Consider the following 25,797-nt stretch of genomic DNA (forward strand, 5'->3'; position numbering starts at 1 on the left):
TTTGCAAAGTGCTATATAAATTTTGTTGTTGTTGTTGAATCATTTTGGCTCATAGAGCTAAGTAATTTTCCCCAAGATTGCACAGCTAGTGAGTGTCTGAGATGTGATTCAAATACAAGTGACTCCATATGGGGTTTTCTTGCCAAAGACACAGCAGTGGTTTGCCATTTCCTTCTCCAGCTCATTTTGTAGTTGAGGAAACTGATTGCCTAACAAAATGGACGCGCTAGATCCCCTGGAGAAGGAAATGGAAAACCACTCCAGTATCTTTGACAGTTGGACATGACTAAAAATGACTGAATAACAACAAACTGAAGCATACAGGGTTAAATGACTTGCTCAGGGTCATATAGATAGAAAGTGTCTGAGGCAGGATTTGAATTCAGGTCTTTCACGTCTTCCAATCTTGGCCCTCTATTCACTACACCACCTCTATGACCACTGCTACATAAATACTAATTATTATTAATAATATTATTATTAAGGTCAGGCTCAAAGAAGGTAAGTAATTTTTCCCAAGATTACATAACTAGTGAATATCAGATGTGATTCAAACCCAACTGTTATTAACTGTGTGTCCCATTCTCTATCGGCTGGGTGCTATTGTGTTTATAAGAAAAAGAATTGTTTAAAAGAAAAATAATTTGTTCAGGGTCAGGAATCTAGGAAGTTGAACTGAGACTTGGCCATCTTACTAACTGTCTAGAGTCCTTTCTGTGGCCCTACATTCTTTTTTTTTTTTTTTTATTTTCTTGTGATTTATTTATTTATTTTTTTTTAATTTAATAGCCTTTAATTTACAGGATATATACATGGGTAACTTTACAGCATTAACAATTGCCAAACCTCTTGTTCCAATTTTTCACCTCTTACCCCCCCCCGACCCTAGATGGCAGGATGACCAGTAGATGTTAAATATATTAAAATATAACTTAGATACACAATAAGTATACATGACCAAAACATTATTTTGCTGTACAAAAAGAATCAGACTCTGAATTATTGTACAATTAGCTTGTGAAGGAAATCAAAGATGCAGGTGTGCATAAATATAGGGACTGGGAATTCAATGTAATGGTTTTTAGTCATCTCCCAGAGTTCTTTTTCTGGGTATAGTTAGTTCAGTTCATTACTGCTCCATTAGAAATGATTTGGTTGATCTTGTTGCTGAGGATGGCCTGATCCATCAGGACTAGTCATCATCTAGTATTGTTGTTGAAGTATATAATGATCTCCTGGTCCTGCTCATTTCACTCAGCATCAGTTCGTGTAAGTCTCTCCAGGCCTTTCTGAAATCATCCTGTTGGTCATTTCTTACAGAACAGTAATATTCCATAATTTTCATATATGTGGCCCTACATTCTTGATAATAATCATAATAACTGAAATTTATATAGTGCTTTGAAGTTGCAATACATTGAGATGAGTGACAGTTTTCCAATAATCGGCATGCTCCTTGTTTACAATAACTCTAAACACAAAATGCCTCATCAATCCCTTTTTTTTTAACCTGATAGCTCTGAGGTTATCTAATTTTCAACCTCTTCTGTTATCTGTCTTTGCCACACCATTTACCACCAACTCTGAATGGGGCTCACTGGTTTGTTTGATCTATTTGTTCTAGACTTGCTTCAAGAAAACTAACACCTGTGTGAAAAGATTGTACCATGACTTAAAAACAGTTTTATTCTTTTGGATAGAGAAAGAACCCTTAGTAACAAAGCTAAGAAACAAAATTGACAATTTATATCACTTAATCCTGAATTAAATTTTTATAATAGCTTTTTATTTTTCAAAATACCTGGAGAGATAGTTTTCAACATTCACCCTTGCAAAATCTTATGTATTTTTTCCCTACGTCCCCCTTTCCCTCCTCCCCTAGAAAGCAGGTAATCCAATATAGGTTAAACATGTGCAATTGTTCTAGATATACTTCCACATTTATCATGCTGCACAAGAAAAATCAGATCAAAAAGGAAAAAATGGAGACAAGAAAACCCCAAGCAAACAACAACAACAAAAAGGTGAAAATACTATATTGTGATCCATATTCAGTCCCCAGAGTCCTCTCTCTGAGTGCAGATGGCTCTCTCCATCACAAATCTATTAAAACTGGCCTGAATAACCTCATTATTGAAAAGAGAGAAGTGTCCTATCACAGTTGATCATAACAAAATCTTTTTGTTGCTGTATACAATATTATTTTGGTTCTACTCAGTTTACTTAGTATCAGTTCATATAAGTCTCTCCCAGACTTTCTGAAATCATCTGCTAATTGTTTCTTACAGAACAATAATATTCCATTACATTCATATGCCATAACTTATTCAGCCATTCCCCAACTGTGGGCATCCCTCAGTTTCCGTTTCCTTGCTACTACAGAAAGGGCTACTACATTTTTGCAATGGGATTGAATTAAGTTTAAAAAAAAAAAACTTTGTTTTTCCCAATTACTTGTAAAAACTATTTTTAACCTTTTTTTTTTATTTTTGCAATTTTGACTTCCAAATTCTTTCTCACATTCCTTGCCCTTTCTCTTCATCGAGAAGGCAAGCACTCTGAGAAAGGTTATATATGTGCAGTCTTACAAAACATATTTCCGTATTAGTCTCGTTGTAAAAGAAAACACAGACACCCCCCCAAAAAAAAAACAAGAAAAATAAAGTTTAAACAAACAAACAAACAGTATACTTTGCTCTTCTTTCAAATTCCATCTGTTCCATCTTTCTCTGGAAATGAATAGTCCTTCAGAATTGTCTTGGATTTTTGTACTGCTGAAAATAACTAAGTCATTCATAGTTGATTGTTACTGCTTTACCTGTCCATAATGTTCCCTGGTTCTGCTTATTTTACTTTTCATCAGTTCATGTAAATCTTTCCAGGTATTTCTAGAATCAGTCTGATAGTCATTTCTTATAGTACAATAACATTCCATTACAATCATGAACCACACCTTATTCAACTGTTTCCTAATTGATGGACACCCACTCAATTTCCAAATTGTTGCCACCACAAAAAAAATAAAAAAAATAAAATATATATATATTATATATATATATAATATTTTGGTACATATAGATCCTTTTCCTTTTTTAAAAAAATCTTTGGGCTATAGACCTGGTAATGGGTGGGTCAAAGGATATGCATAGTTTTATAGTCCCTTAGGCCCAAATTTAAAGACTGTCATGGTTTATAGAGTTTGTTTCTTCCCTTGTAGCTCATGGGGTAGCAAAATTCTGCTTGATCTCTTTAGGTTATAGCTTTATAGGTGATTTTTAAGACCAATATCCTGGAAAGAGAAGTCTCAAAAGAAAGTGAACAACAACTGGTAACACACAAAAAAACAAACACACACTTGGGATGTCATAGAACATACCTGTGGGAAAAGAATGTAGAGCACAGAAGGTAGACCTGGAAGGGACTTCAAGATTAATTTATTTGAAATTTTGCTGGAAGTTCTGAGAAATGGTCTCAGATAATTTTATGTATACTAGTTTTGCATATTTTTGAGATGAAAACATGATTTTTTGGGAGGGTATATTGTTAATTAGCCAGATGAACTCCAAACTCTTTTTTCCTTATTTTATAACCAGATTCCAGAATCATAAGATATTAGAACTGGCAGGGACCTGAGGACTATAGCTAGTCCAATCTTTTCATTAAACAGATGGAGAGAGTGAGGCAGGATGAGGAAGAGGTGGCAAGAAATTGTCCCTTTCACTCAAATAGCCCTGGAGTTTTGATTGGGTTCAAATGTTTAAACTTTCTACTAAATTCACTTCAGTTCATGTAAAAGGGGCAGCAAGGACAGGTTCAGCCAAACACAGTTAACTGTTCTGAAGAAGAAACTCAGACTATATTGATCGCCTGAATGGTGGCAGGCATCCAAGTGTGTTGTGATGCTCCTGGGGGGCACCTTCTTGGGATCTTTTTTCTGGGAATCAGAAATAAATTGAGATGAAATTTTGGCATATGCACGTTCCTGATTCAATATAAGACTAGCTCATTTGGTAAATAATTGATGCTTCAGTATTGAAAAGCCTTATGGAATAGCATGCTCAGATCAAAGCTATTGACTTAGGAGCCCAGTTAAGTGCTCCTTTTGAAAGTATTAGAATCTGGGGGCCTGGGAAACAATTTATGTCTGAATTGTTTGGCTGATGCCATGGATTGCAAGAAGCTCAGTACTAGGAACTTCTGAAAAATGGTAAGAGACTGTTATTTGGAATCAAAGACTATACAGTGGTGGAGCTGGATGAGGCCTTAAACATCATCTAGTTTAACTTCCTCTTACTTTTTTTTTTCAATAGTTAAGCATTAATTTTTTTTCCTCGGACCTCTCCAACCCTTCTCTCAAAGAGAAACAAAACTCTTTTTTAATAAATAAACAAATGAAATAAATTCTGGTATTGATTACGTCCAAAAATATGTGTCTCACTCTGCTTGTTAATCCATCAAATATCTGGTAAGAGGTGATTCTTCATCATTAGTCTTCTGAAATTATTTTAACCTTCACATTTTACAGATGGACAAAAGTTGAGACTCGGAGAACAAGATTTTCTTTCTTTTTTTTTCCTGAGGCAATAGGGGTTAAGCCAATTGCCCAGGGTCACCCAGCAAGGAAGTGTTAAGTGTCTGAGATTAAATTTGAACTCAGATCCTCCTGACTTCAGGGCTGGTGCTGTATCCACTGCACCACCTAGTTGCCCCAAAAACAAGATTTTCTTAAAGTTATGGAGTGAGTTAGTGACAGTCAGGCCTAGAATTTAATAGAAATTATCTCATTGAAAGCCAGGAGATGACAACTCACTCCAAATTATATCAGAATCCAAGATGAGGAAATGAATCCTCCCCATGGTCTCTAGAGGAAAAACACACTGCCAATGAGAAAAATCACAGTAATTAGCTTCTATTAGTAGTTCTGGGCCAAGGACAAACCATTTGTGGTTAGAAAATGTAGTCCACAGAATTGTATAGGAAACCATTGTGTTATGATCTGGACAGAAAGCACAAAAGATGATGTTCAGTTGCTTCTTCATGTCTTCATCTCTATGAGTACAACTTAATATAATCTTATAACTTGTCATTTTAAGAGCTAAAATCACCTTCATATCTGCTATAAACTCAGTTTGGCTAAGAATCATTTTTTCTGCCTCATTATATAGTACGCTGAAATGTAGAACCAATCAATCAGTGAGTTTTTATTAATTATCAAGTCCTAAATGTTCTCATAGTTAATTTTCCAAATATCATGGCCCTCTTCTACTCAAAGATATTCAGTGACTCCCTTTTGTCTAGAGAAAATGAAGTCTCTCACTTTAATTCTGTAATATTTTGAGATAACTTTTCTTTTCATGGTCATCAAGTTGTCATCTGCCTTTAAAATATCATTTTAATAGCTAACATTTACATGACCTTTTGATGTTTTGCAAAGCACTTTACATATATTTCTCAGCTGGTCCCTGAGAAGTAAGTGCTATTCTTATCCCCATTTTAAAATAAGGAAACTGAGGCTGGAGGGGAGTAAGAGACTTACTCAGCCTTACCCAAGCTCACACAACCAGTTGCTTTCTATAGGAATCCCACCCAGCTACCTCATTTTTGTCATGTCACTTCATTGCTTGAAAACTTTTCAATGATTCCTCAAACTGCTTAACTTGGCATTCAAAGTCTTTACAATTTTGTGGTACCCAACTTCCCAGCCTTAGTTCCATCTGTTCTTCCTACATATTCTCTGCCCTAGCCAAAGGAGACTAATCTCTGTCCCATAGACAAGCTTCTCTGCCTCTGTATCTTTATTTATGGTAGGCTCCACATACCCAGAATGTCCTCTTCTTATTTTACTATTGAAATCTTTCCACATACTGTTAAAAATGCCACCCCTTAAACCTTGTCTGTTTCCCTTCCCCATTCCCTGTTCCAGAATGATTTTTCTCCATTTTGCCCTCACTTGGGACACTGTGTTGAATTTTGTATTATGATTGTTTGCTTATGTATTCTAGTGGTGCAAACATTAGACCAGAAGGTCCCTAAAGGCAGGAGAGATTTTATTTATTTTTGCATCTTCCTCATTTTGTGTACAGAGCAGGTACTAATAATTGTTCCTTACATTGAATTCCTGTCCCCAAACCAGTTTTTCACCTTGGGGATTAGAAGGCTGTAAAACTAATCTCCTGAAGTAGCTCTATGGTAATGAGATTCAGGAAATTTGGAATTATCAAATTGGCAGGTTTGACTTTCACAATAGATGAACTTGGCTCATTTCAAAGCAAGTTTTTCCAGCTGGTGACAACAATTTATAAAGATGTATGTTTGCTTTTGTTTTTCAGATCAGACTTATTGTGACCGACTGGTCCAAGACACACCTTTTCTTACAAGCAATGGTCGATTAAGTGAGCAGCAAGTTGATAAAATTATTCTCCAGTTAAACCGTTTTTACCCACAAATTCTCACCAACAAAGAAGCAGAAAAGGTATTGGGCATTGCTATAGATGTTTGCCTCTGCTTTCATTTTTTGCTACCTGCTTTCCTTTCCTCTAGGGCTAAAACTTGGACAGAAAGGCTTAAGCTTTGTGTCCATGAACTGCATTGGTTTAGAGTATCCTTAGTCCCCATCCTCAAAAGCTGGATTCCTAATCAGATTTTCTCTGTTTAACTTCATTTAATTTCATCTTGGGATATTACTCTTTCTCCCCCACTTTAGATTATATAGATGTACTGTTAACTCTCTTCACCATAGGTGCAAAAAAAAAAAAATTCCCTAATTATGACTAAGTTTACTTGTTCCTGCTGGAGCCATCTGGAACAATTCCCAAACAGTCAGAGCTATGCTTTTTACTGCTCGATCAACTCAGTGGATTGACTGTATGATCAGAAGTCAGAAGAACTTCATTGGTTTTCATAATCATTTTGAAATGTAAGGACATTAGAATTTAAATTCTTTATCTAAAAGTTAATTTAGAGGCATTTTCAGTAGATTTCACTAAAACCAGAGATAAGAGTGTGGGGGAGTAAGTGGTTAGTAGTATCAAATACTTTGGAGAAAGCAAGAAAAGATAAAGTCTGCAAAGTGGTCAACCATTATATTTAGCAATTAGAGGAGATGTCCTGAAACTCTGGAAAGAACATTCTCACTTGTATGATCAGCCCAGAAGTCAGAGAAATCTCAATCTTCCCACTATAGTTTCACTTTGAACAAAAGAGAACTTGGTTTTATTTTGTGATTATTTTGTTAAATATACATTTTTACGGATTTCTTTTGTTTTTATATCACCCATCTCTTCCCCTCCCCACTCTCTCCTTTTCCCATCCCTTTCTGTATAATGAAGAATTTTAAAAGGAAAGGAGGAACTAACCAACATATTAGGAAAAATCTTATGTGAGAGGATTACACACCCATGGTTTCCCCATCCCTGCAAAGAATTGGTGCCAACCCTGGCCACTGAAACTTTCACAGGATTCATTTTCAATTGTTTGGCAAGAGAAATGTAGATGATGTAGAAACAGATTTCAATAATCTTCTTAAAAGCCCTTTTCTAGAGCTAGCTAGGTGGTGCAGTGGATAGAGCACCAGCCCTGAAGTCAGGAGGACCTGAGTTTAAATTTGCTCTCAGACACTTGACACTTCCTAGCTGTGTAACCCTGGGCAAGTCACTTAACCCCAATTGCCTCAGCAAAAAAATAAATAAAAATAATATCCCTTTTCTAATAGCAGCCTTATGCAGAAGATGTAGAAGTAAAACCTCCATTTTACAGATAATATCCCTGAGCCTCAGTTTTCTTATGTTCATATTCAGAGAAGTAGTAAGGGAAGAACCTGACACGTTCACCCCAATTCTAGCAATCTTCTCACTGCATCTTAGGGTTTATTTCCCTCATAAGCAATGTTTGCAGCCCAATTCTTTTTCTTTTGGGGGGATTTCACTCTCTAGCATTTCATGATTCTCTAAGAAAGTGGTAGATAGACTAAGCATTCATTGCTTTACATTCTGAAGCATTAAACATGATCCACTTGTGTCTCTCTCCAACTGCTAGTCCTTTGTCCCATTTTGCTCTTACTTTCTGCCTGAGGAGGAGAGTAGTCACAACCTCTCTTCATCCCTGGCAAGAATCCTGTCTAATCTGACCTTTTGCTGAGCCCTCAGGAGTTAAAGATCAGACTTGTTAACCTGATTTCTCTCTTCAGGATTTAGCAACTAATTGGTTTCTATTGGAAACTGTTCTAGTTAATGAGATTTAAAGTGACAATAGTCTTTATGACTGTGTAGAAACTGAACAGAAAATTACTGATCTCAATTAGTTTGATCCAGATATATGATTTCTATTTTTTTCTTTTTTTTGGTTCTGAAGAAGAGAAAAAGAGTATATCTCTTCCCCAGCTTTGGAAAGTGGAGAGGTCTATGAGTATAGATCATTACATATGAGGTTGGACTTGGCAATTTAGGTTGGTTAATTTTTACTTAACATTTTTTTCTTTTTAAAAAAATCTTTTGTTATAAGGAATAATTCTCTGAGCATGGTGTGATAAACAAAGCAAAATATGGGTGATGATCAAAACAAAAAAGAGCAATAATAAATTAGTTGACTCATTGGAAAGAAATTTCCACCCTATCACTTTGGAGTAGGAAGAGGCAAGAATTCTTATATTTCTTTCAGGAAACAATAGTACAAGTAATAGTAATAATAACTCTTATTTCTGTAGCAGTTACAGCTTTGCAAATAATCTATATGGCATAGAGGGTAATTTTTTTTTTTTGGTAGGTAGGATTGGGATATGGGATGGGTCCAAAATTGTGATTTCATCAGTGTAGGGAATGTGTCTGTACCTCATATCCTTAGCTGACTGGAACATTGAGATGTTAAAAAAAACTTGCCCCTTGTTATACAGATAATCTGAAACAGAAGCAATTTTAGAACTCAGGTCTACCTAATTCCACCATTTTGAGGGCAAGTACTGACATTCCCTATTAGTGATGGGAAAAACAGGTTTGTAATAGTTAAGTGACTTGCCCAACCTAATTTCTTTTTGATGGGGTTCTGGACCTATAAATTTGTTGGTATGAGAAATTACTGGTGTAGGACTCCTTGCATGGAATGAGGTCAGAAATTATTCGGTATTTATGGGCTGAAAGATTTGTCTGGAGCACTCAAAGTTTTGTATCTTATCCATGGTGACACAGCCAGCATGCCAGAAGTTAGACTTTCTGAGCCCCTCTTGATTCTAATGCCTTCCCTCTGAAGTTCATTATTTCCCATTCATCCTGCAATATAGTTTGTATATTTTTGTTTGCATGCTGTTTTCTCCATTACATCGTGATCTCCTTGAGGGCTGGACCTATCTTTTAAAAAATTTTTAATAGTATTTTATTTTTCAAATCTTTTTAAAAAAATTTAATAGTATTTTATTTTTCAAATACATGCAAAGATAGTGCTCAATATTCACTTTTGCAAAACCTTGTGTTCCATATTTTTCTCCCTCTCTGCCTACTCTCCTCTCATCTAGACAGCAAGCAATGCCATATAGGTTAAATAAGTGCAATTCTTCTACGTGTATTTACATATTTGTGGAACTGCCTTTTTGTCTTTTTTTTGTATCCCCAGTTTACAGTGCCTGCCATATAGTAAGCACTTAATAAATATTTATTACTTGTTTGATTTACTTAAACCCAGATGTTCTTGGTCTTCTTCACCAGGCTGCTTCTCACTCAAGATCATATAGTTATTAAATGTCAAGGATATGGGATTTGAATTCAGATCTCTGACTCTGCATACTTGGATTTTTAAAGGTTATTCTGTAAGCCAATGACAGAAGTGATATTAACCTCCTAGTGATGGGGCCACTAAGCCTGTGATTTCTGAACTGTTTTCCCTGGAACTCTAGCTTCCTGAGGTAGCACTATACTCTTGAGAGTAAAATGTGACCATGGCGACTATTTAATTTGTATGTTGTCCATCACCCCAGGCTTGATACTGAAACTAGACCGGGGACTTAGTTTTCCAATGCTTGAAAAGTAACCTTTAAAAAATGAATTCTTAGAGTAGGCTTTTCAGACTTCATACTTTCCCTTTGAGTCATAGTTGCCACACAGTGGGTGGCTAATGGCACTGTAATCCAGTCCTTTTACCCAGCAAATGGGAAACAGTTTTAGGATCTTGAATGAATTTTCTTGAAAGAGTTTTGTGACAGTTGTGTATAATTTAACTTCCTTTAATTCTATTGCATTGTAATCAGTCATCAAGCTTATATTAAGCACCCACTATCCAATCCAATCAACATTTATTAGTAAACATTGTACTATGTGCCAGTCACTTTGCTAAACTCTGGGAATACAATTAATAAAAAGAAAGACTGCCTCTGCCCACGAAGAGCTTACAGTGTAATGGGGGAAGACGATATATGGGAAAACAGATAGAGGAAGAGACAAGAGGGTATCTTGTTCTGTAGAATTGAAACTAGGCAAAGTAGCAGATGTAAAGTGGTTTTAGCTAAGAGTTTTTGCCCTCTGCAAAAGAAGGTATTGGGAGGAGTTTGATACTCTACTCTCTAATCAGAGGGAAAGGAGAATGAAGGAGGTGTAGTGGTAATAAAAACTTGAGTCGAGATTAAAGGTGATGAGTTTATCCTGGCAGGGGCATTTTATTCAGCGGAGGTGAAACCTGGCAGAGCATCAGGTACCAGCCACTGTCTTCTGTGCTAGAATAGACAGACAAAATGAAAGAGACAAGAAGTTTATATTCAATTCAGGGCAATTACAAATACCCACATAAGTATTTACAAGATATTACAAAATGAATACAAAGTTATTTTAGAAGGAAGCTGTGATGACCACATTTAGCACCCATATAGAGAGGGTAGGGATGGAGGAGAATCTTTTCCTAACATCTGCCCCATTTCAGCCAGAAAAGGTTACTAGTTTAGCCCTTAACAAAGTAAGTTCCCTGTTTGTCTATTAAAATATTCATCTAATTTCCTGGTCACCGGAGACTTCTTCAGTGAAAGTAGGGTCCATGACCCCATGTTGGGCGTCAAATGTGATGACCACATTTAGCACCCAGAGTAGAGTATATTAAAATCAGCCGGAATCAAGATAAGGGAAAATCCTTGATCTTTATTCTTTGCAGAGGTGAAGGGGAATGGTGATACGAAGTGAGAGCAATCAGGACAAGAATCTGGCCAGTAGTGCCTCTGCCTCTCACTCCACTCACCAAATCTTCTATGTAATCTCCTGTACAACACATCAAACTTGCATAGAGAGTGGGCAGGGCCATTCTTTGTCCAAGCATATATTAATAGAGTATTGTCCAATTGCTAATTAGCCTCAAGCGCTTGGGACCTCAAGAGCTTCAGCCTATTACATCAAGCCACTTGCAGATAAGAGGGAAATCAAAAAAGGCTTCTTGAAGGAAATGACATTTGAGCTGAGTTTTGAGAAACACAGGGGTTCTAAGAAGCATATGAAAGAGTGCATTCTAAGCATGGGAGACAACCTGTACAAAGGCATGAGGATGGAAGATAGAATGTTATGTGTGAAGAGCATCAAGAAGACCAGTTTTATTTAGATGGTTTGTAGAGTGTGTAAAGGAATGTAATGCAATATAATAAGCCTGGGTAATTAGGTTGGAGCCAGGTTGTAAATGCCTTTCAGAGGTGTTTTCATTTTATCCCAGAGATAATAAGGGAACACTTTGAATTTCTTGAGCAAGGAGGGGACATGGTGCTTATTCAAAAAGGTATCGTTTAGAGTGGAAGAAGTGCTATACCCAGAGTAGCAGGTTTCAAAGAAGGAAGGAACCTGAAAGATGACCTACTCCAATCCCCTCACTTTACAGATGATGAAACAGGTCTAGAGAGGTTAAATGCAGGTGTGTACAGGTAAATGTTTAACAATAAGTTCTTAGAAAGGGGGAGGAGAGGAATAGCCATGTACACATAACACACTTTTAAGTTTAAATTGCATTTTTAACATTTTCTCCATCATTTTCTTTAGTCTGGAAATCAACAAAAGAATAAGAAAACTTTATTTATAGCATTTGCCAGTTCAAAAATTTAATGGCTCACATTAAAAATATGACAAAAATGAGCCAGTTCTAACATGCATGGTTCAATGATTCATCCGAAGTCACAAAGGCAGCAAATGACAGAAGTAGGATTTGAATCTGGGTTCTTCTACTCCAAATATTGTACTCTTTCTACTACTCCACAGTCAGAAGTCTTAGGTATGAGCCCTGATTCCGATAGTTACTTGGTATTATGACAGAGGACACATCACTACCCAAAATGAAGTTCAGGATGCTCCTACAGCCTACTTCTCAAGATTGTTGTGAGCAAACATTCTGTAAATCTTCAAGTTTTATTTTATTTTTTAACAAAATAAGCATTTCCATAACATATTATAGTAACAAAGATAATTACACATGAAATTACAACTCTATTGTATGCTATTCTTTTTAAATATATAATACATTTATCAGGTACATTTCTTTTTTTCTTTTTTTTTCTTTCTTCCCCTCCAGTAGAGATGACTACCATTAAACACAAATAGGGGTGTATGTGTGTGTATGTATAAAATGATTCTCTACATATTTCTGTTTATCTTGAAATATTATAAAAAAGAGAATAGTTATTAATTATTGCTGCTTTGATGCATCTGTCTCCTCAATGTGGGTACCCTCTCAGTCATATAGATCATAACCCATTTATCACTGCCCGTATTATGTGATTCTTATCTGTGTATTATCATTATTATAACTATAATTTCTATATCACTTCAAGGTTTGTAAACCACTTTAAAAATATTATCTCATTTTATACTCTCAACAACTGTGAGAGATGGGTACTATTATTATTCCCATTTTACAGATGAGGAAACTGAGGCAGACAGAGATAGAATGATTTGTTCAGGATTACACAGGTAGGCTGGCTTTGAATTCAGAGCACTTACTGGCATGTATTATATTGAATGGTTTCATTGTGCATGTGGGTTTTTAATTTAGACCTTGTGCTTTTCATTTTTTCTGACTTTTAGTTCCGGAACCCCAAAACATCTCTTCGTGTACGTTTATGCGACCTCCTGACCCACCTGCAGAGGAAAGGTGAAAGAGACTGCCAAGAATTCTACAGAGCTCTGTACATCAATGCCCAGCATCTGTATGTCAGTCTTCCCAGCAGGAAAGCCATGAGTAAGTTTAAGCCATGAGAGTCATATTGAGGTCTCATTTGGTGGCTGTCACGTATGAAACGTTTGCATTTAGCTTAAAAATTGTGTATGTTTTTTTTTAAAACCTGTTTATTCGCTATTGTTGCAACTCTCCTTGTTTTTTAAGTCCCTGGGTGACAAAGTAGTGAAAAGAGATAGTTCTTTTGACTTTATCTGCTTGCCCTATTGCTCTCCTGTAGATGCTTTGTCTGTAGCCTATCTCCTTTCCACAGGGTTTCTAGGAGGCAGAGATGATGAAACAGCATTAGAGGAAATTCTAGGTTTGGAGCAAGCTGAGGGAATTCAGGCTTTTTGAAGTTTGGGATCTGAACTGATTAGTAAGAATCAGGGACTGGGAGATTTAGGGTCCAGGGAACTTAACAGCAGCCCATGGAGCTCTTAATAGAAAAGGCAGCTGAGACCTGGCTAGTTTCCTTTTCAGTCTCTAAAATTTATTTTCACTTAATTCTGGATAGAATTTAATTACATAAGGAAAACATTTGAGTTGTTATTGACATGTAAAAATGCTATATAGAAAGTGGACAATCTAGTATAGCATTTGTGTGTCTACACACATACAAAGAGCTACACATATTACCCCACTTTTTAAAAAAAAATAATTATAACTTTTTATTGACAGAACCCATGCCAGGGTAATTTTTTACAACATTATCCCTTGCACTCACTTCTGTTCCAACTTTTTCCCTCCCTCCCTCCACCCCCTCCCCCAGATGGCAAGCAGTCCTATACATGTTAAATATGTCACAGTATATCCTAGATACAATATATGTGTGCAGAACCGAAAAGTTCTCTTGTAGCACAGGAAGAATTGGATTCAGAAGGTAAAAATAACCTGGGAAGAAAAACAAAAATGCAAACAGTTTACATTCATTTCCCAGTGTTCCTTCTCTGGGTGTAGCTGATTCTGTCCATCATTGAGATATTGAAACTGAGTTAGATCTTCTCTTTGTCAAAGAAATCCACTTCTGTCAGAATACATCCTCATACAGTATCGTATATAATGATCTCCTGGTCCTGCTTATTTCACTCAGCATCAGTTCATGTAAGTCTCTCCAAGCCTCTCTGTATTCATCCTGCTGGTCATTTCTTATAGAACAATAATATTCCATAGCATTCATATACCACAATTTACCCAACCATTCTCCAATTGATGGGCATCCATTCATTTTCCTGTTTCTAGCCACTACAAAAGGGGCTGCCATAAACATTTTGCACATACAGGTTCCTTTCCCTTCTTTAGTATCTCTTTGGGGTATAAGCCCAGCAGTAACACTGATGGATCAAAAGGTATGCACAGTTTGATAACTTTTGGGGCATAATTCCAGATTGCTCTCCAGAATGGTTGGATTCGTTCACAACTCCACCAACAATGTATTAGTGTCCTAGTTTTCCCGCATCCCCTCCAACATTCATCATTATTTTTTCCTGTCATCTTAGTCAGTCTGACAGGTGTATAGTATATTATCCCACTTCTACCCCTAAGAAGGAAGATATAGCAGCACAGGTATTTCCTTGGCTATTTAAAAATCCCAGCTCTAAAAAGGACTTAGGAGATCATTGAGCTATTTCCCCTTCCTAAAATAAGAATCCTAACTATAACATCCCCAACAAATAGTTATCTGTTCTCTACTTGGATGGAACTTAGCGATGGAACATTTACTGCTTCACCTGGTTGCCCCTTCCACTGCTAGACAATTGTCATTTCCTTAATTCAAACCAAAATTTACTTCCCTGGAACTTGCCCCAGTTGATGCTAGTTCTTCCTTCCTAGGCCAGACAGAATACTGTCATTCTAATCCTTCTAGCCTGTGATGGCTCTCCAGGTATTAGAAGAACAGCAACAGCTCTCCTAGACCTCTTTTCCTCCAGACTAAATAAACACCCACAGAGCCTCCATCTGGTGTAATTTCTAGGCTTCTGCTCTAGATTGTTAATGTCCTTCCTAAAATATAGAGCGAAGAATTGGATCTGTGGCCTGACCAGCCCAATGTATAGTTAGGTTTGGTTACTTCCACATCTTTGCTATATCATAAATGCATAGCTTGCATTTAAACAACACTTTAATATTTACAAAGCCATTTACAAATATTATCTCATTTGGCCCTCAGAACAACTCTGAAAGGTAGCAGCTGCCCTTATTTATTATTCCTATTTCACAGATGAGGAAACTGAAGCATTAAATTCCTCAATAGATAAGGAAACTGAGTGGTAAAATCACTTGCTCAGTCAGGGACATACAAGCATCTTCTGAGACTGGATTTGGCCCATCACCCTATCAATTGAATCACGTAGTTACTTCTCAGGGACTTGCTGATTAGCTACCAATCCAAAAAAGGTCACTCCAGCAACAATGCATATCATATTAACAGTGTGAAGGTAGCCACAGAGCCAGTGAGACCTCATTATATTTGTCTGGTTATAATTATAATCATATTATATTACTGGAATATTATACTACCAAGGTCATAATAACAAATATAATTGTGCAAGGTATATAGCATGTAGGTCCATAGAAGTCAAAGATTTATTTTTCCAAGTTCCCTACCTAGAGCTAATATAAAAATACTAAAATCATTGGTTATTTCAGTACATATAGGATCTCACTTTACATATCAAGAATCTGAGATCCCCAGGATTAAGTGACTTGGTCTCAGTCATCCAAGTGGTAAAAGAGAGAATCCAAATTCCTTGGATTTGGTACTAGGAATTCTGCTCCAAATCCAGCCTTCCTTCCACTTTACTACCACCACCCTCTCTCATTTGTGTCTTATTTTTATCTTTTACTCCAAATAGAATACAAAGTAGACCAGCAGAGTTCAGTTCCAAAGGAAGTCCTCTTACCTCTTGTTCCTCAAACTGCCTCCTGCTCTGGAAGGGTTCAATCCTGAAATTCTGTCTTAGTTCTTTTTACCCAATGTTATTCATTTTAAAAATAAGCTTCCCAGGAGAGCCCCAGGACACTGATGAGATTTCACCTGATTCTGTTCTAAAGTCATTTGAAGCTATGCCCAAGTTTTTAGCAGAATGTTATTTGGGTACCCTTTATTTTAAGCTCAATTTAGTTCACTTTTTTTTAGAGATAGGGATAGGGATAGAGGCTAGACTTGGTATAAGGAATTCTTGGTCAGCAATGTCCATATAATTGACCTATAATGTCTGAATAAGAAAAAAACAGAAGAGTGAGTCACCTGAGTTCAAATGCAGTCTTAGCCACTTATTGTGTGAGCCTAAATTCATCACTTAACCTTGGTCTACCTCAGTTTCCTCATCTATAAAATGGGAATAATAATTGCACCTGCCCCCCAGACTGGTAGTGAAGATGATGTATTTGCAAAAATTAAAGAGCTATAAATGCTCAGTGTTATTATTATCAGTGGAAACTATTCTGGATTTGTCTTCAGGGAACCTGACTGGTTACTACCTTTGTGAACTTGGAAGGACTCCGGTCCTCAGTTTGGACCTCTCTAAAATGAAGGAATTAGACTAGAAGATCTCTTAGGTATCTTCTCTTTTCTCACTTAAAATCCTTAACCTCATTCAGAGCTCATTTCAAGTACCCCCCATCTGAGGAAAGTTTTTTTTTTATAATCTCTTAGTTATCCGTATTAACTCTCTTCCTAAATTTCCTTGCATTAACTTATCTTTTTAAATGTTGAATCACCTCCAATATAATGTGAGTGACTATATGGTAGGAACTGATAGAATCATAGGAAGTTAGAAAATACCTTGGAAGCTACTGAGTACAACTCTATCATTTTACAGATGAAGAAACTGAGATATAGAGGTTAAATGACTTGCTTAGGATCACACAGCTAAAGAGTATCTGAAACAGGGTTTGAACCAAGGATTTTACAACACCTTACTACCTCTCATTCTGTCTTTATATCCCCAGAGTCTTGTGAATATAGTAGGCACTTGATAAGTGCTTATTGAAATGAAATTTCACTCTAAATCCTACCTTTGTTATATGTATGCTATTTTACCTAGGATATGACCACAGAACTGAAGTTTATTGTTTTTTGGAGGCAATTGGCATTAAATGATTTGTCCAGGATCACAGAACTAGTAAGTGTCTAAGGTCAGATTTGAATTCATGTTCTCCCCATTCCAAAATGGATGCTCTATTCTCTGTGCCACCTAGCTACATTAGAATTGAAGTTCATGTAGATTAAGATTTCTAGTTCAACCAGGAACTAAGTGATGAACCTGAAGATGAGTGAAATGGAGAGGATAATATATACAGATCAGGGCTTAAAGTACCTACAGCCCCATCTTTAGATGAAGTTACAGTAATAGCCTATTAAGGGTCTCTTTTTTATTTTTTAAGGGTCTCATTTTTAATTAAGGCATTTCAGAATAATTTAGGCAACAAGAGTGGGCACCCAGGCTTTATCTAGGGTATGTAGATTGCTATGGTGAAGACATCTTGGGAGAAAAAAGGCAAGTAAATTTTATTTTATGAATGACTAAGTGTAAATTATGTTGAAAAGATGCTTTGTGGAAAGGATGAGAAATAGGATGATGGTCGTCAAGTATGGCTTACCCCCAGAGTTATATTGAGAGAGTTTTGGACCCACTAAGTTACTTTATCTCTATTTATAATTGGAAAGCTAATTTGAGAATTAGTGTATTAAGAGTATTAGATAGAGAAGGTTCCTTTTTTTTCGTTTTGTTCAAAAGAAAACACTTGTCTAGTCATTTTTTACTTTGCCCAATTCTTCATGACCCCATTTGGGGTTTTCTTGCCAAAAATATTAGAGTATTTGCCACTTCCTTCTCCAGATCATTTTATAGAAGAAAAAACAGAGACCAACAGGTTTAAGTGATTTGTGTAGGATCACACAGCTAGTGTCTGAGGTCACATTTGAATTCAAGAACATGAGTCTTCCTGGCTCCAAGCCTAGTACTCTATCCACTGTGGTACTTAGGTAGCCACAAGAAAACAGAGAATCTTGCAATTAAAATTTTTATTTTCATATTTTATTAGAAGCTTTTTTTATTTGTAAACTATGATGTAACTATTTTAAAAGTTTTCTTAATTAAAAGTCAATTAAGAAAAACCAAAGGTACAAAATAATAAAATTTTATTGGCGATATTTAAGTATCCTTTTGGTAGCACTTTAAGTAATTAAAATTTTTTTAATTGAAGATTATAAAGTTGTTGAGGTTTTTGGTTTTGTTTTGGTTTTGATGGAGCCAGATCATATATTTGGTCCCATTCTTCCCATCACATGGTGCTATAAAAGGAGGGAGTGTCTCTTCTCTCTCTTGAGTGAAAGAGTCGGGGGAGATGATATTCCTGGAAGTGTTTTAGTGAATGACTCTTAATTTCCCCACATTGACCAGTGTTAGGGATAGATGACATACTTATAGCAAAATGTATTTTAAAACAATACATTACCATGTCAAAGCCTCACAAATATTTCAAATAACATAGTTTGTGCTTCAATTTTCATTTTGGTTGGCTTGTGAGGGGATCAGAGGTTATATTTATCCACTGCAAGCTTTTGATCAGCTTCATCTTGGGAAAATATTGCTCCCCAGGGGAGTTTTCAGTTATCAGCATGAATAAGAGCTTCAAAGCCTGAAGCAACTAGAGACTTGATTGTCACTGGGGAAGCAGGGTGGGATCATGAGAACATCCCTGTTGTTGGTAGGTTTGATACGTATCATATCTACCTTCTTTTAAAGACATGGAATTTGCCTCCTCCTTAGGGCTATCTGACCTGTATAAGCCTGAGGCAGGCTTGCCTTTTGTCCAAAGGAGGAAAAAAAGATCCTGTCTGTTCCTCTCCAAAATTCTGTACCCCAACAGGGCCTATGTTCATATCCTGTACAAACAGAATCTTTTAAACTGGATCAATGACTGACTACAACATGCTTGTTCCATTGGGGCAGGGCTGGGGAAGGAAAGAGCTGGTAGTTTGTATCCTTTTCTGATGGAGGCAATTGTAGAGAGACTTACCTCTCCAAGTTGATAGGTCAAAGAATCAGATTTCTTAAATGGATTAAAGCTAACAAACTAGAAATGTTCTGCAAATGACACCACAATCAGTCAATCAACAAACATTTATTAAAAACCTTCTGTGTTCTAGGAATTGTGCTAAGAACTGAGGCTATAAATATCATTGCAAGTGTTATGGTTTCAGGTCCCAGTTTCCTGACTGAGAAATGAAAAACCAACCATATTTTTTTTAGCCTTCTGACAAAATGATACCCTCATCATACTCATCTTTTTTAGATGCTACAGCATACAACTGATTCCACTTTTGTGAATTATTTTGACACATGCTTTCTGGGAAGCAAATATTTATACCCATCACTTCCCACTGGAAAATGTGCTAAAAAATGTGTCAAAACTTTTGGACGGTTGAGGTGTCCAGAAAACTCTTTGGTCAGAATACAACTGCAGCTACATTTGAATTTATAGTTTGATAGGTATTCTATGAAAATGATATAACTGTTCTGGTCTTTCTGGGTAAACCCCCTCAAGGTGGGCAATACTAATTGCTATCCAGTACTGCTTGCCAATATGTCTTTGCAGTTGTGATTTTGACTTAGCCCAAGCTGTACAGGCCACCTGTTTCCTGGCCCGAGGCTCAAGATTACAATTGCTTTTGACCAACCATAGCTATAGAGCAGCAATGACTTATGGTCGTTGTCCATAGGCTCTCTAGCCCATAACTTCAACTCTGTACAAATTGGAGATAAGGAATCAAAATGCTTAATTGCCTGATACATTTAAATGTTTTTCCCTTCCTGGTACTTATGAAAGTTAGCACCTATCGAATGTAAGCTTCTTAAGAGCAGGAACTATTTTGTTTTTGTATTCATTATTACCTCCATCTAGTGTAATGCTTTGTACCTTTTTTGATCCTAGCATGTGATTTCATTTTTATGAGAAATTTATGAGAAACAAACCTCTATAATTTTAATATTAATTTACAAATGTAGCTTCTTTCCTTAGAGAATTGCATCATGCTCACAGTCATATAGCCTAATATCCATTTCCAGACTCTATTCCTTGTACCATGTTGCTCCTCATCTTGCACACAGGGGGCACTTAATAAATGTTATTAAGTTAAATTTTAGTATAACTTTCATTGTAGAAGATCCTTAGTTTCTAAATCTCTCTGAGGAGTAGGGTAGGAGAGGAAATTCCAGGGCTCAACTTTCTAAAAATAAATGCTTTCTCTACTTTCCACCCCCACCCCAATGTATTACTTTAGTAAGATATCTTTAAAATAGGAATTATTCATGTGATGCTTATTCTGAATTGGAAAAACAATTATTAATGATTTTCTTTCATTCACTGTTTCATGACTTGATACCAGAAATGCATATTTCGCTTCAGATTCCAAACTAATGGTTGGTGTATTATTTTATTTCTAGAAACCTCAGATTCCACAGAGCTAGACCCTGACAAGGAGAAATATAATCTAAATGACAGGGGTAAATAAAACATATCAGCCCCTTGGAGGGCATTCCACTAAATTCTTCATCTCCATCTACTTCTCTGTTCATGTACTTCTAAAGTGCCAGTCACCATGGTGATGGGAAGCTGCTTCTTCTGAGTTTTGATTTATTCCTGAATAACAGGAAATTGTCCATACTTTTCCCTCATCCCAGCCACCTAAATTCTTTGCTTTTTCAGAAAACAAAACTTTCTCCAAATGATAAAAAATATATTCAAAAGGGATGCTGGATGGACTTTGTGTCTTCTTGGAAGATGGGTGGAGTAGGTTGAAACTAAACCAGTCAACTAAATTGGGATGTTTTTGGAAAAGTTAATGTAAGAGACCAGCCTATTTCTTTTCCCCTCTCAGCCGAACCTCAGATGCTATCTCATCGTGTATGAAATGGGCAGCTTCCTTTATTCATCTTGTGGGTTTGGAAGAGAAGGACTGGGAGAGGCAGGAAAAAGGAGTCTATATACTCCACTTCTCACTCACTATCTTCCCCATTTTGGAATATTCCTGTCCTTTGGGTTTGGATTTGTTTCGACTTTGCTTTTACTTTGCCTAAATAGAAGGGGACAAATTTTCAGCCAGTTCCATCCTGGCCTTTAAATTTGTGCCCATCACTTTCCCATGCTGAATGATTTGTGTTCTAAAGCTTGCCTTTGTACCAGTCTTTGTCTCTTGTTTCACTGTGCAATATATGGATGGCACTTTTTTTTTCCAATAGAAATGCATGCATGTCTATGACTTATAAACCTCATTCTTGTCTGTGATTCAGTTCATACTGACCATGTGTGATCCTCTATTTTGACTCTTCTGTCTCTGTAAGGAGAAGGCTGGTTCATGTGGGATCAATTCCAGGTGACATCTTATTTATTTCTTTCTCTTTGCCTTTCAGGTCCCATGTTTTTTCTTGCTTGTTTCAGTGTGGCTGCAGGACTAGCTTTCTTGATTTATTACTGCTCACCAGGTAGGATGAAATTTGGCAATGGATTTATTTTTTTCTTTCTTTTTTAAATAACTTGCCCAGGTTCACATAACTAATAAGTGCAGATTTGAACTCAGATCTTCCATATTCGGTGTTCTATCTATTGTACCACATAGTTGTTCCTGCCATGGCTTTAAATGAAATCTATTTCTCTCATATTTTATGGTGTTTAAATGTGAGGCACTGTTATTATTATGGCATCCGTATGTATCCATATTACAATACTCTACACTGTCAAGCTGACCCAAATAGGCAGTATGAGTCATGAGGACACAAAACAGATGGCCTGTTTGCAGGAATGTTGTTCCATCATCTCACCAGTGGAAGTTACAGTGAAAGAACCTTTTGGTTTTGCATGGGATACCCAGGACCACAGAATTGCAGCACTGAAAGAGTCCCTTGGTCTACACCTTCCCAAGAAAACGCAAAGGATAGCCTGTATACCAGCCAAATGAAATCCTCCAGAATAATGCCTCTGCAGCCTTTTGACTAAGAAAGGCAGTCTTCCCCCTTTTAAAAATCAGTTTGTCAAACCCTTCCTGTTTTTCTTATCCCATAATTTGAATAGTCACAGTCTCTGGGCAATGTGTGTCTCAGATTCACAGATGTACATATAAGGAAATTTGGAGCCTAAGAGATGTCCTAGGTGACCTTCAGGACAAATAGGCAGGCTGCTGATGGGCCCCAGACACCTTAAGTCTTTAGTACTGCTCCAGGCTTATTGGTTTATTGGGACCTTACCCAGAAGAGCCACTTGCACAACAAGCAAACACAAAACTAAAAACTTATCTCTTTTACTGAGAAGAAATGACATTTTAGCATGATTTAAATAAATGAATCAGAGCTTATGAGTTAAAGCAATGTTTTCCTCTTTTTCTGTTGTCAAATAAAGTCTGCACATTGTAGTGTTTATCAGGTAGCTATAGTACCCACTATTATTGGTGAGTGTCTTTTTTATCCCATGTATATGCAGATCCTGCAGAGTGGGAGTACTGACTTCTTTGAAAAAAAAAAATAAGGCTATCCTTTGCTTTTATGCCGACTTTATCTCAAAATATCTCCTTTTTTCCTTTCCTCTGAAAGAGACATCTATTTTATCTTTTTGATTTAATGGCATTTTATTTTTTCCAATTACATATAGTTTTCAACATTCACTTTTGTGAAATTTTGAGTTCCAATTGTTTTTCTCCCTCCCTTCCTTACTTCCCCTTCCACAAGACAATAAACAATCCAATATAGGTTATACATGTGCAATCATTTCAAACACATTTCTATGTTAGTCATGTTATGACAAAAAAATCAAAAAGAGGGGAAAAAACATAAGAAAGAAAAGATTTTAAAAATGAAAATAATGTACTTTGATCCACATTCAGTCTCCATAGTTGTTTCTCTGAATGTGGACGGCATTGTCCATACCAAGAAAAGATATTTATTTTAACAAAGGGGAAAAAAAAGAAAGAAAGTTGGGACAGAGATTATGATAGTGTCTGAGAAGTTAGAGAAATACATTTTCTCCTCTCCAGAGCCAAGTTTGATCATTATAATCACAAAAGAGCACTGGCTTCTTAATTGAGCAGCTTAGTAATATGATATTACCATATCAATCTTTAGTGACAAGAAGCCAGTGATTTTGCAGAGCAATTTTGCAGAGCAGAGAATTTGAACCAGTCAATCACAGTGGTCCCTCCCAACTCTGAGATTCTGTGATTCTGTGTCTCTAACTTGGTTTTCCTATCAGTCTGCAGGCAGCAAGTTTTGAATCGTCTAGGACAGTGCTGGGCACCCAATAGGTGCCAAAGGCATTCGAGTGAGTGAATAAATGACGGTATTCAATAGTATAAAGGAATATAGCAGAGCAACACTTGGGTACCTTCTTTAAAAGACCCATAGAAATGAGGATGGGGGTGGGGACATAGCTATTGAAATTGAATAAATACCTATAACCAGTTGGTGGATGAAAGTAAGCTCCCAGATATCACCTAGTACCACTGAAAAGAACTCAGTAGTTGGCTGAGTGAAGGAGAATAAACTCATGGAGATGCAGCATTGTAGAGTCTTACCTTGGATTTCACATACATCTCTGTTGGCCCTCTCTGCACTGACCATGTATTATTTTGTGTTCTGGTTATTTAAATATGTGCCATAGTCCTCCCCATCCCTCTACCATTTCTTCAGGGGAAGGGATCTTGGATTATCTAAATTTTATGTTCCATTCAGTGCTTAGCACTGTGGTTAAAGCCCTCAGTACTCACTTAGTAAAAGTTTGGTGAATTGAATCAAATAGCTTAGGATGAGCTGCTTGAATATTGTAGTTAGATAATTAAATAATTGCTAATAATCATTTTGCCCCCTTCAGATTTTTATAAAGCTCTTCTCTAAGTCATGTTTCCATGAAAATTATATAAGGGAGAGATTCACACTTAAAAGTATTTTTAAATATAATTTTCAACATTAATTTTTGTAAGATTTTGAGTTCTAGACTTTTTTCTCCTTCCCTCCCTTACCTCCCAAAGGAAAGATTCTCTAGCCACACTGGAAATAAAGGAGGACGAGGTCTGGACCATTTGCTTTTTTTCAAGTTTTTCTAGAGAACTAAGCACTTTGTTTTCTGATTCAGTTGGATTAATGCAACTGAATAGTAATTATCCAGAAATATCTATTTCTTTTCTTGAGTTTCTCCCAGTGTCTATAAATCACAAGAAAACTTTTAGTTGAAAACTTGGTTAACTCAATGAGTGTTTTATGGTGTCACTTTTGATCTTCCAGGGAATCCCACTTGTGCTCAGTAGGAGCTCTCCAACAGAAGTAATTACAAAACTCCCTTTTGGGCAGTCACAAGAGCTCTTCGTTAGTGACTGGGAGATAAAAATGAGTTTGACATTTCAGTCTTTGGCTGTTTTCTTCTCTGTATCGCAGGTTTCATCTTCCCCAAAGTTTATACCAGAAGTAAGGGTAGTTTCCTCTATTCTTCTAGTGTTGCAGCCAATCTCTAAGAGGGAGAGATCCATACAGTTTCCCTGTTTAGCCCATTTGAAGTGACTGCCAGCCAACATGGAATGCCCCTCATTTTGATCAGAAGAGACTTGGGAATGAGGTGCCAGGAGTATAGAGACACCCTTGGCAGGTGGCAGCCATTCATCTAGAATGATTGGAGGATTGTTTTTTTTAAAAGAGAGAGGTATAAAACAGAGAGACAAATTACAATAGACATGATGGAAAACAACTATCATGATTGTTTAACAGTCTTTTTTTGTATATTTATGTGAGACATCTGGGGTTAAGTGGTTTGCCCAGGGTTACACAGCTAGTAAGTATCAAGTTTCAGAAGCTGGATTTGAACTTAGGTCTTCCTGACTCCAGAGCTGGTGCTCCATCCATTGCCCACCTAGCTGCCCCTTAACAATTTTTTTCAAAAATTTCTCCATGAGAAGCATCTCAAGAAGGGGACTTCTGGGGAGGTTTTGTCCTTGACATGATCTTTTGTTCTCCTATTCCTGTTTTTTCTTTCAGATCCCAGAGTTCTCAGAGGAGCCAGAAGAGTTATAGGATTCTCTCCCATCATCATTGGAAAACATGTCAGTCATTATTTGTTAGCCTTCTTGGAAAAAGGCTTCAATGAACCATGAACCAAATGTGTTTCTCTCTGTCTTCTCATCTCCTACTCTCTGATGGACTATATACATCTATCTAGCATATATGAAGTTCTTATACCAAAGATTGCCTGGCCTGGCCTTGCTTCAGCAGTGACTGTATCATTGCGAGTGTATTCCAAGAGTCAGTCCTGTATCCCCTGCTTTGTTGGTGGGAGCAAATCATTTATTTTTTTAATGGCTTATTTTTAAATATTTATAACTTCAATAAAAATCACTTTTAACTCAAACTTTAGAGCATGACTGACTATGTTTAATAAATGGGAATGGGTCTTAAGCTGTTCATCTTTCTTTTGAAGAAGATGTAAAAGTTCCCCAAGAGTAAGTAACTGTTTCTTACAAGCAGTGTTTGCAGGGATACTTCAGAGAACTTCCAGGTGGACCATTTGTGGAAGAACATAGCTATCCTCCATAATATAGTTTTCTTTCTTTCTTTTAAAAATAATAGCTTTTTATTTTCAAAATATATGCAAAGATAGTTT

At 36.7% G+C, this 25,797-nt stretch overlaps 1 protein-coding gene across 8 annotated transcripts in view; it reads left to right on the top strand.

The window, feature by feature from the left end:
• The window catches only part of CARD19 (caspase recruitment domain family member 19), a 50,514-nt gene extending 24,968 nt beyond the window's left edge, over positions 1-25,546 (top strand). For 3 of the 8 annotated variants that reach the window (XM_012543395.3, XM_012543394.3, XM_012543396.3), the window contains exons 2-7: positions 6,330-6,472; positions 13,026-13,179; positions 20,610-20,669; positions 21,576-21,647; positions 23,404-23,472; positions 25,176-25,546. In XM_012543395.3, the coding sequence (XP_012398849.1) occupies positions 6,330-6,472; positions 13,026-13,179; positions 20,610-20,669; positions 21,576-21,647; positions 23,404-23,472; positions 25,176-25,291 (614 nt within the window). In that variant the 3' untranslated portion in view covers positions 25,292-25,546. The remainder of the gene's footprint in view (positions 1-6,329; positions 6,473-13,025; positions 13,180-20,609; positions 20,670-21,575; positions 21,648-23,403; positions 23,473-25,175) is intronic. The other 5 variants (XM_012543397.3, XM_012543399.3, XM_012543400.3 and 2 more) reach the window with 3 other exon arrangements.
• Positions 25,547-25,797: the final 251 nt, after the last annotated feature.

Source organism: Sarcophilus harrisii, chromosome 1, assembly GCF_902635505.1.
Source record: "Sarcophilus harrisii chromosome 1, mSarHar1.11, whole genome shotgun sequence".
NCBI lineage: Eukaryota > Metazoa > Chordata > Mammalia > Dasyuromorphia > Dasyuridae > Sarcophilus > Sarcophilus harrisii.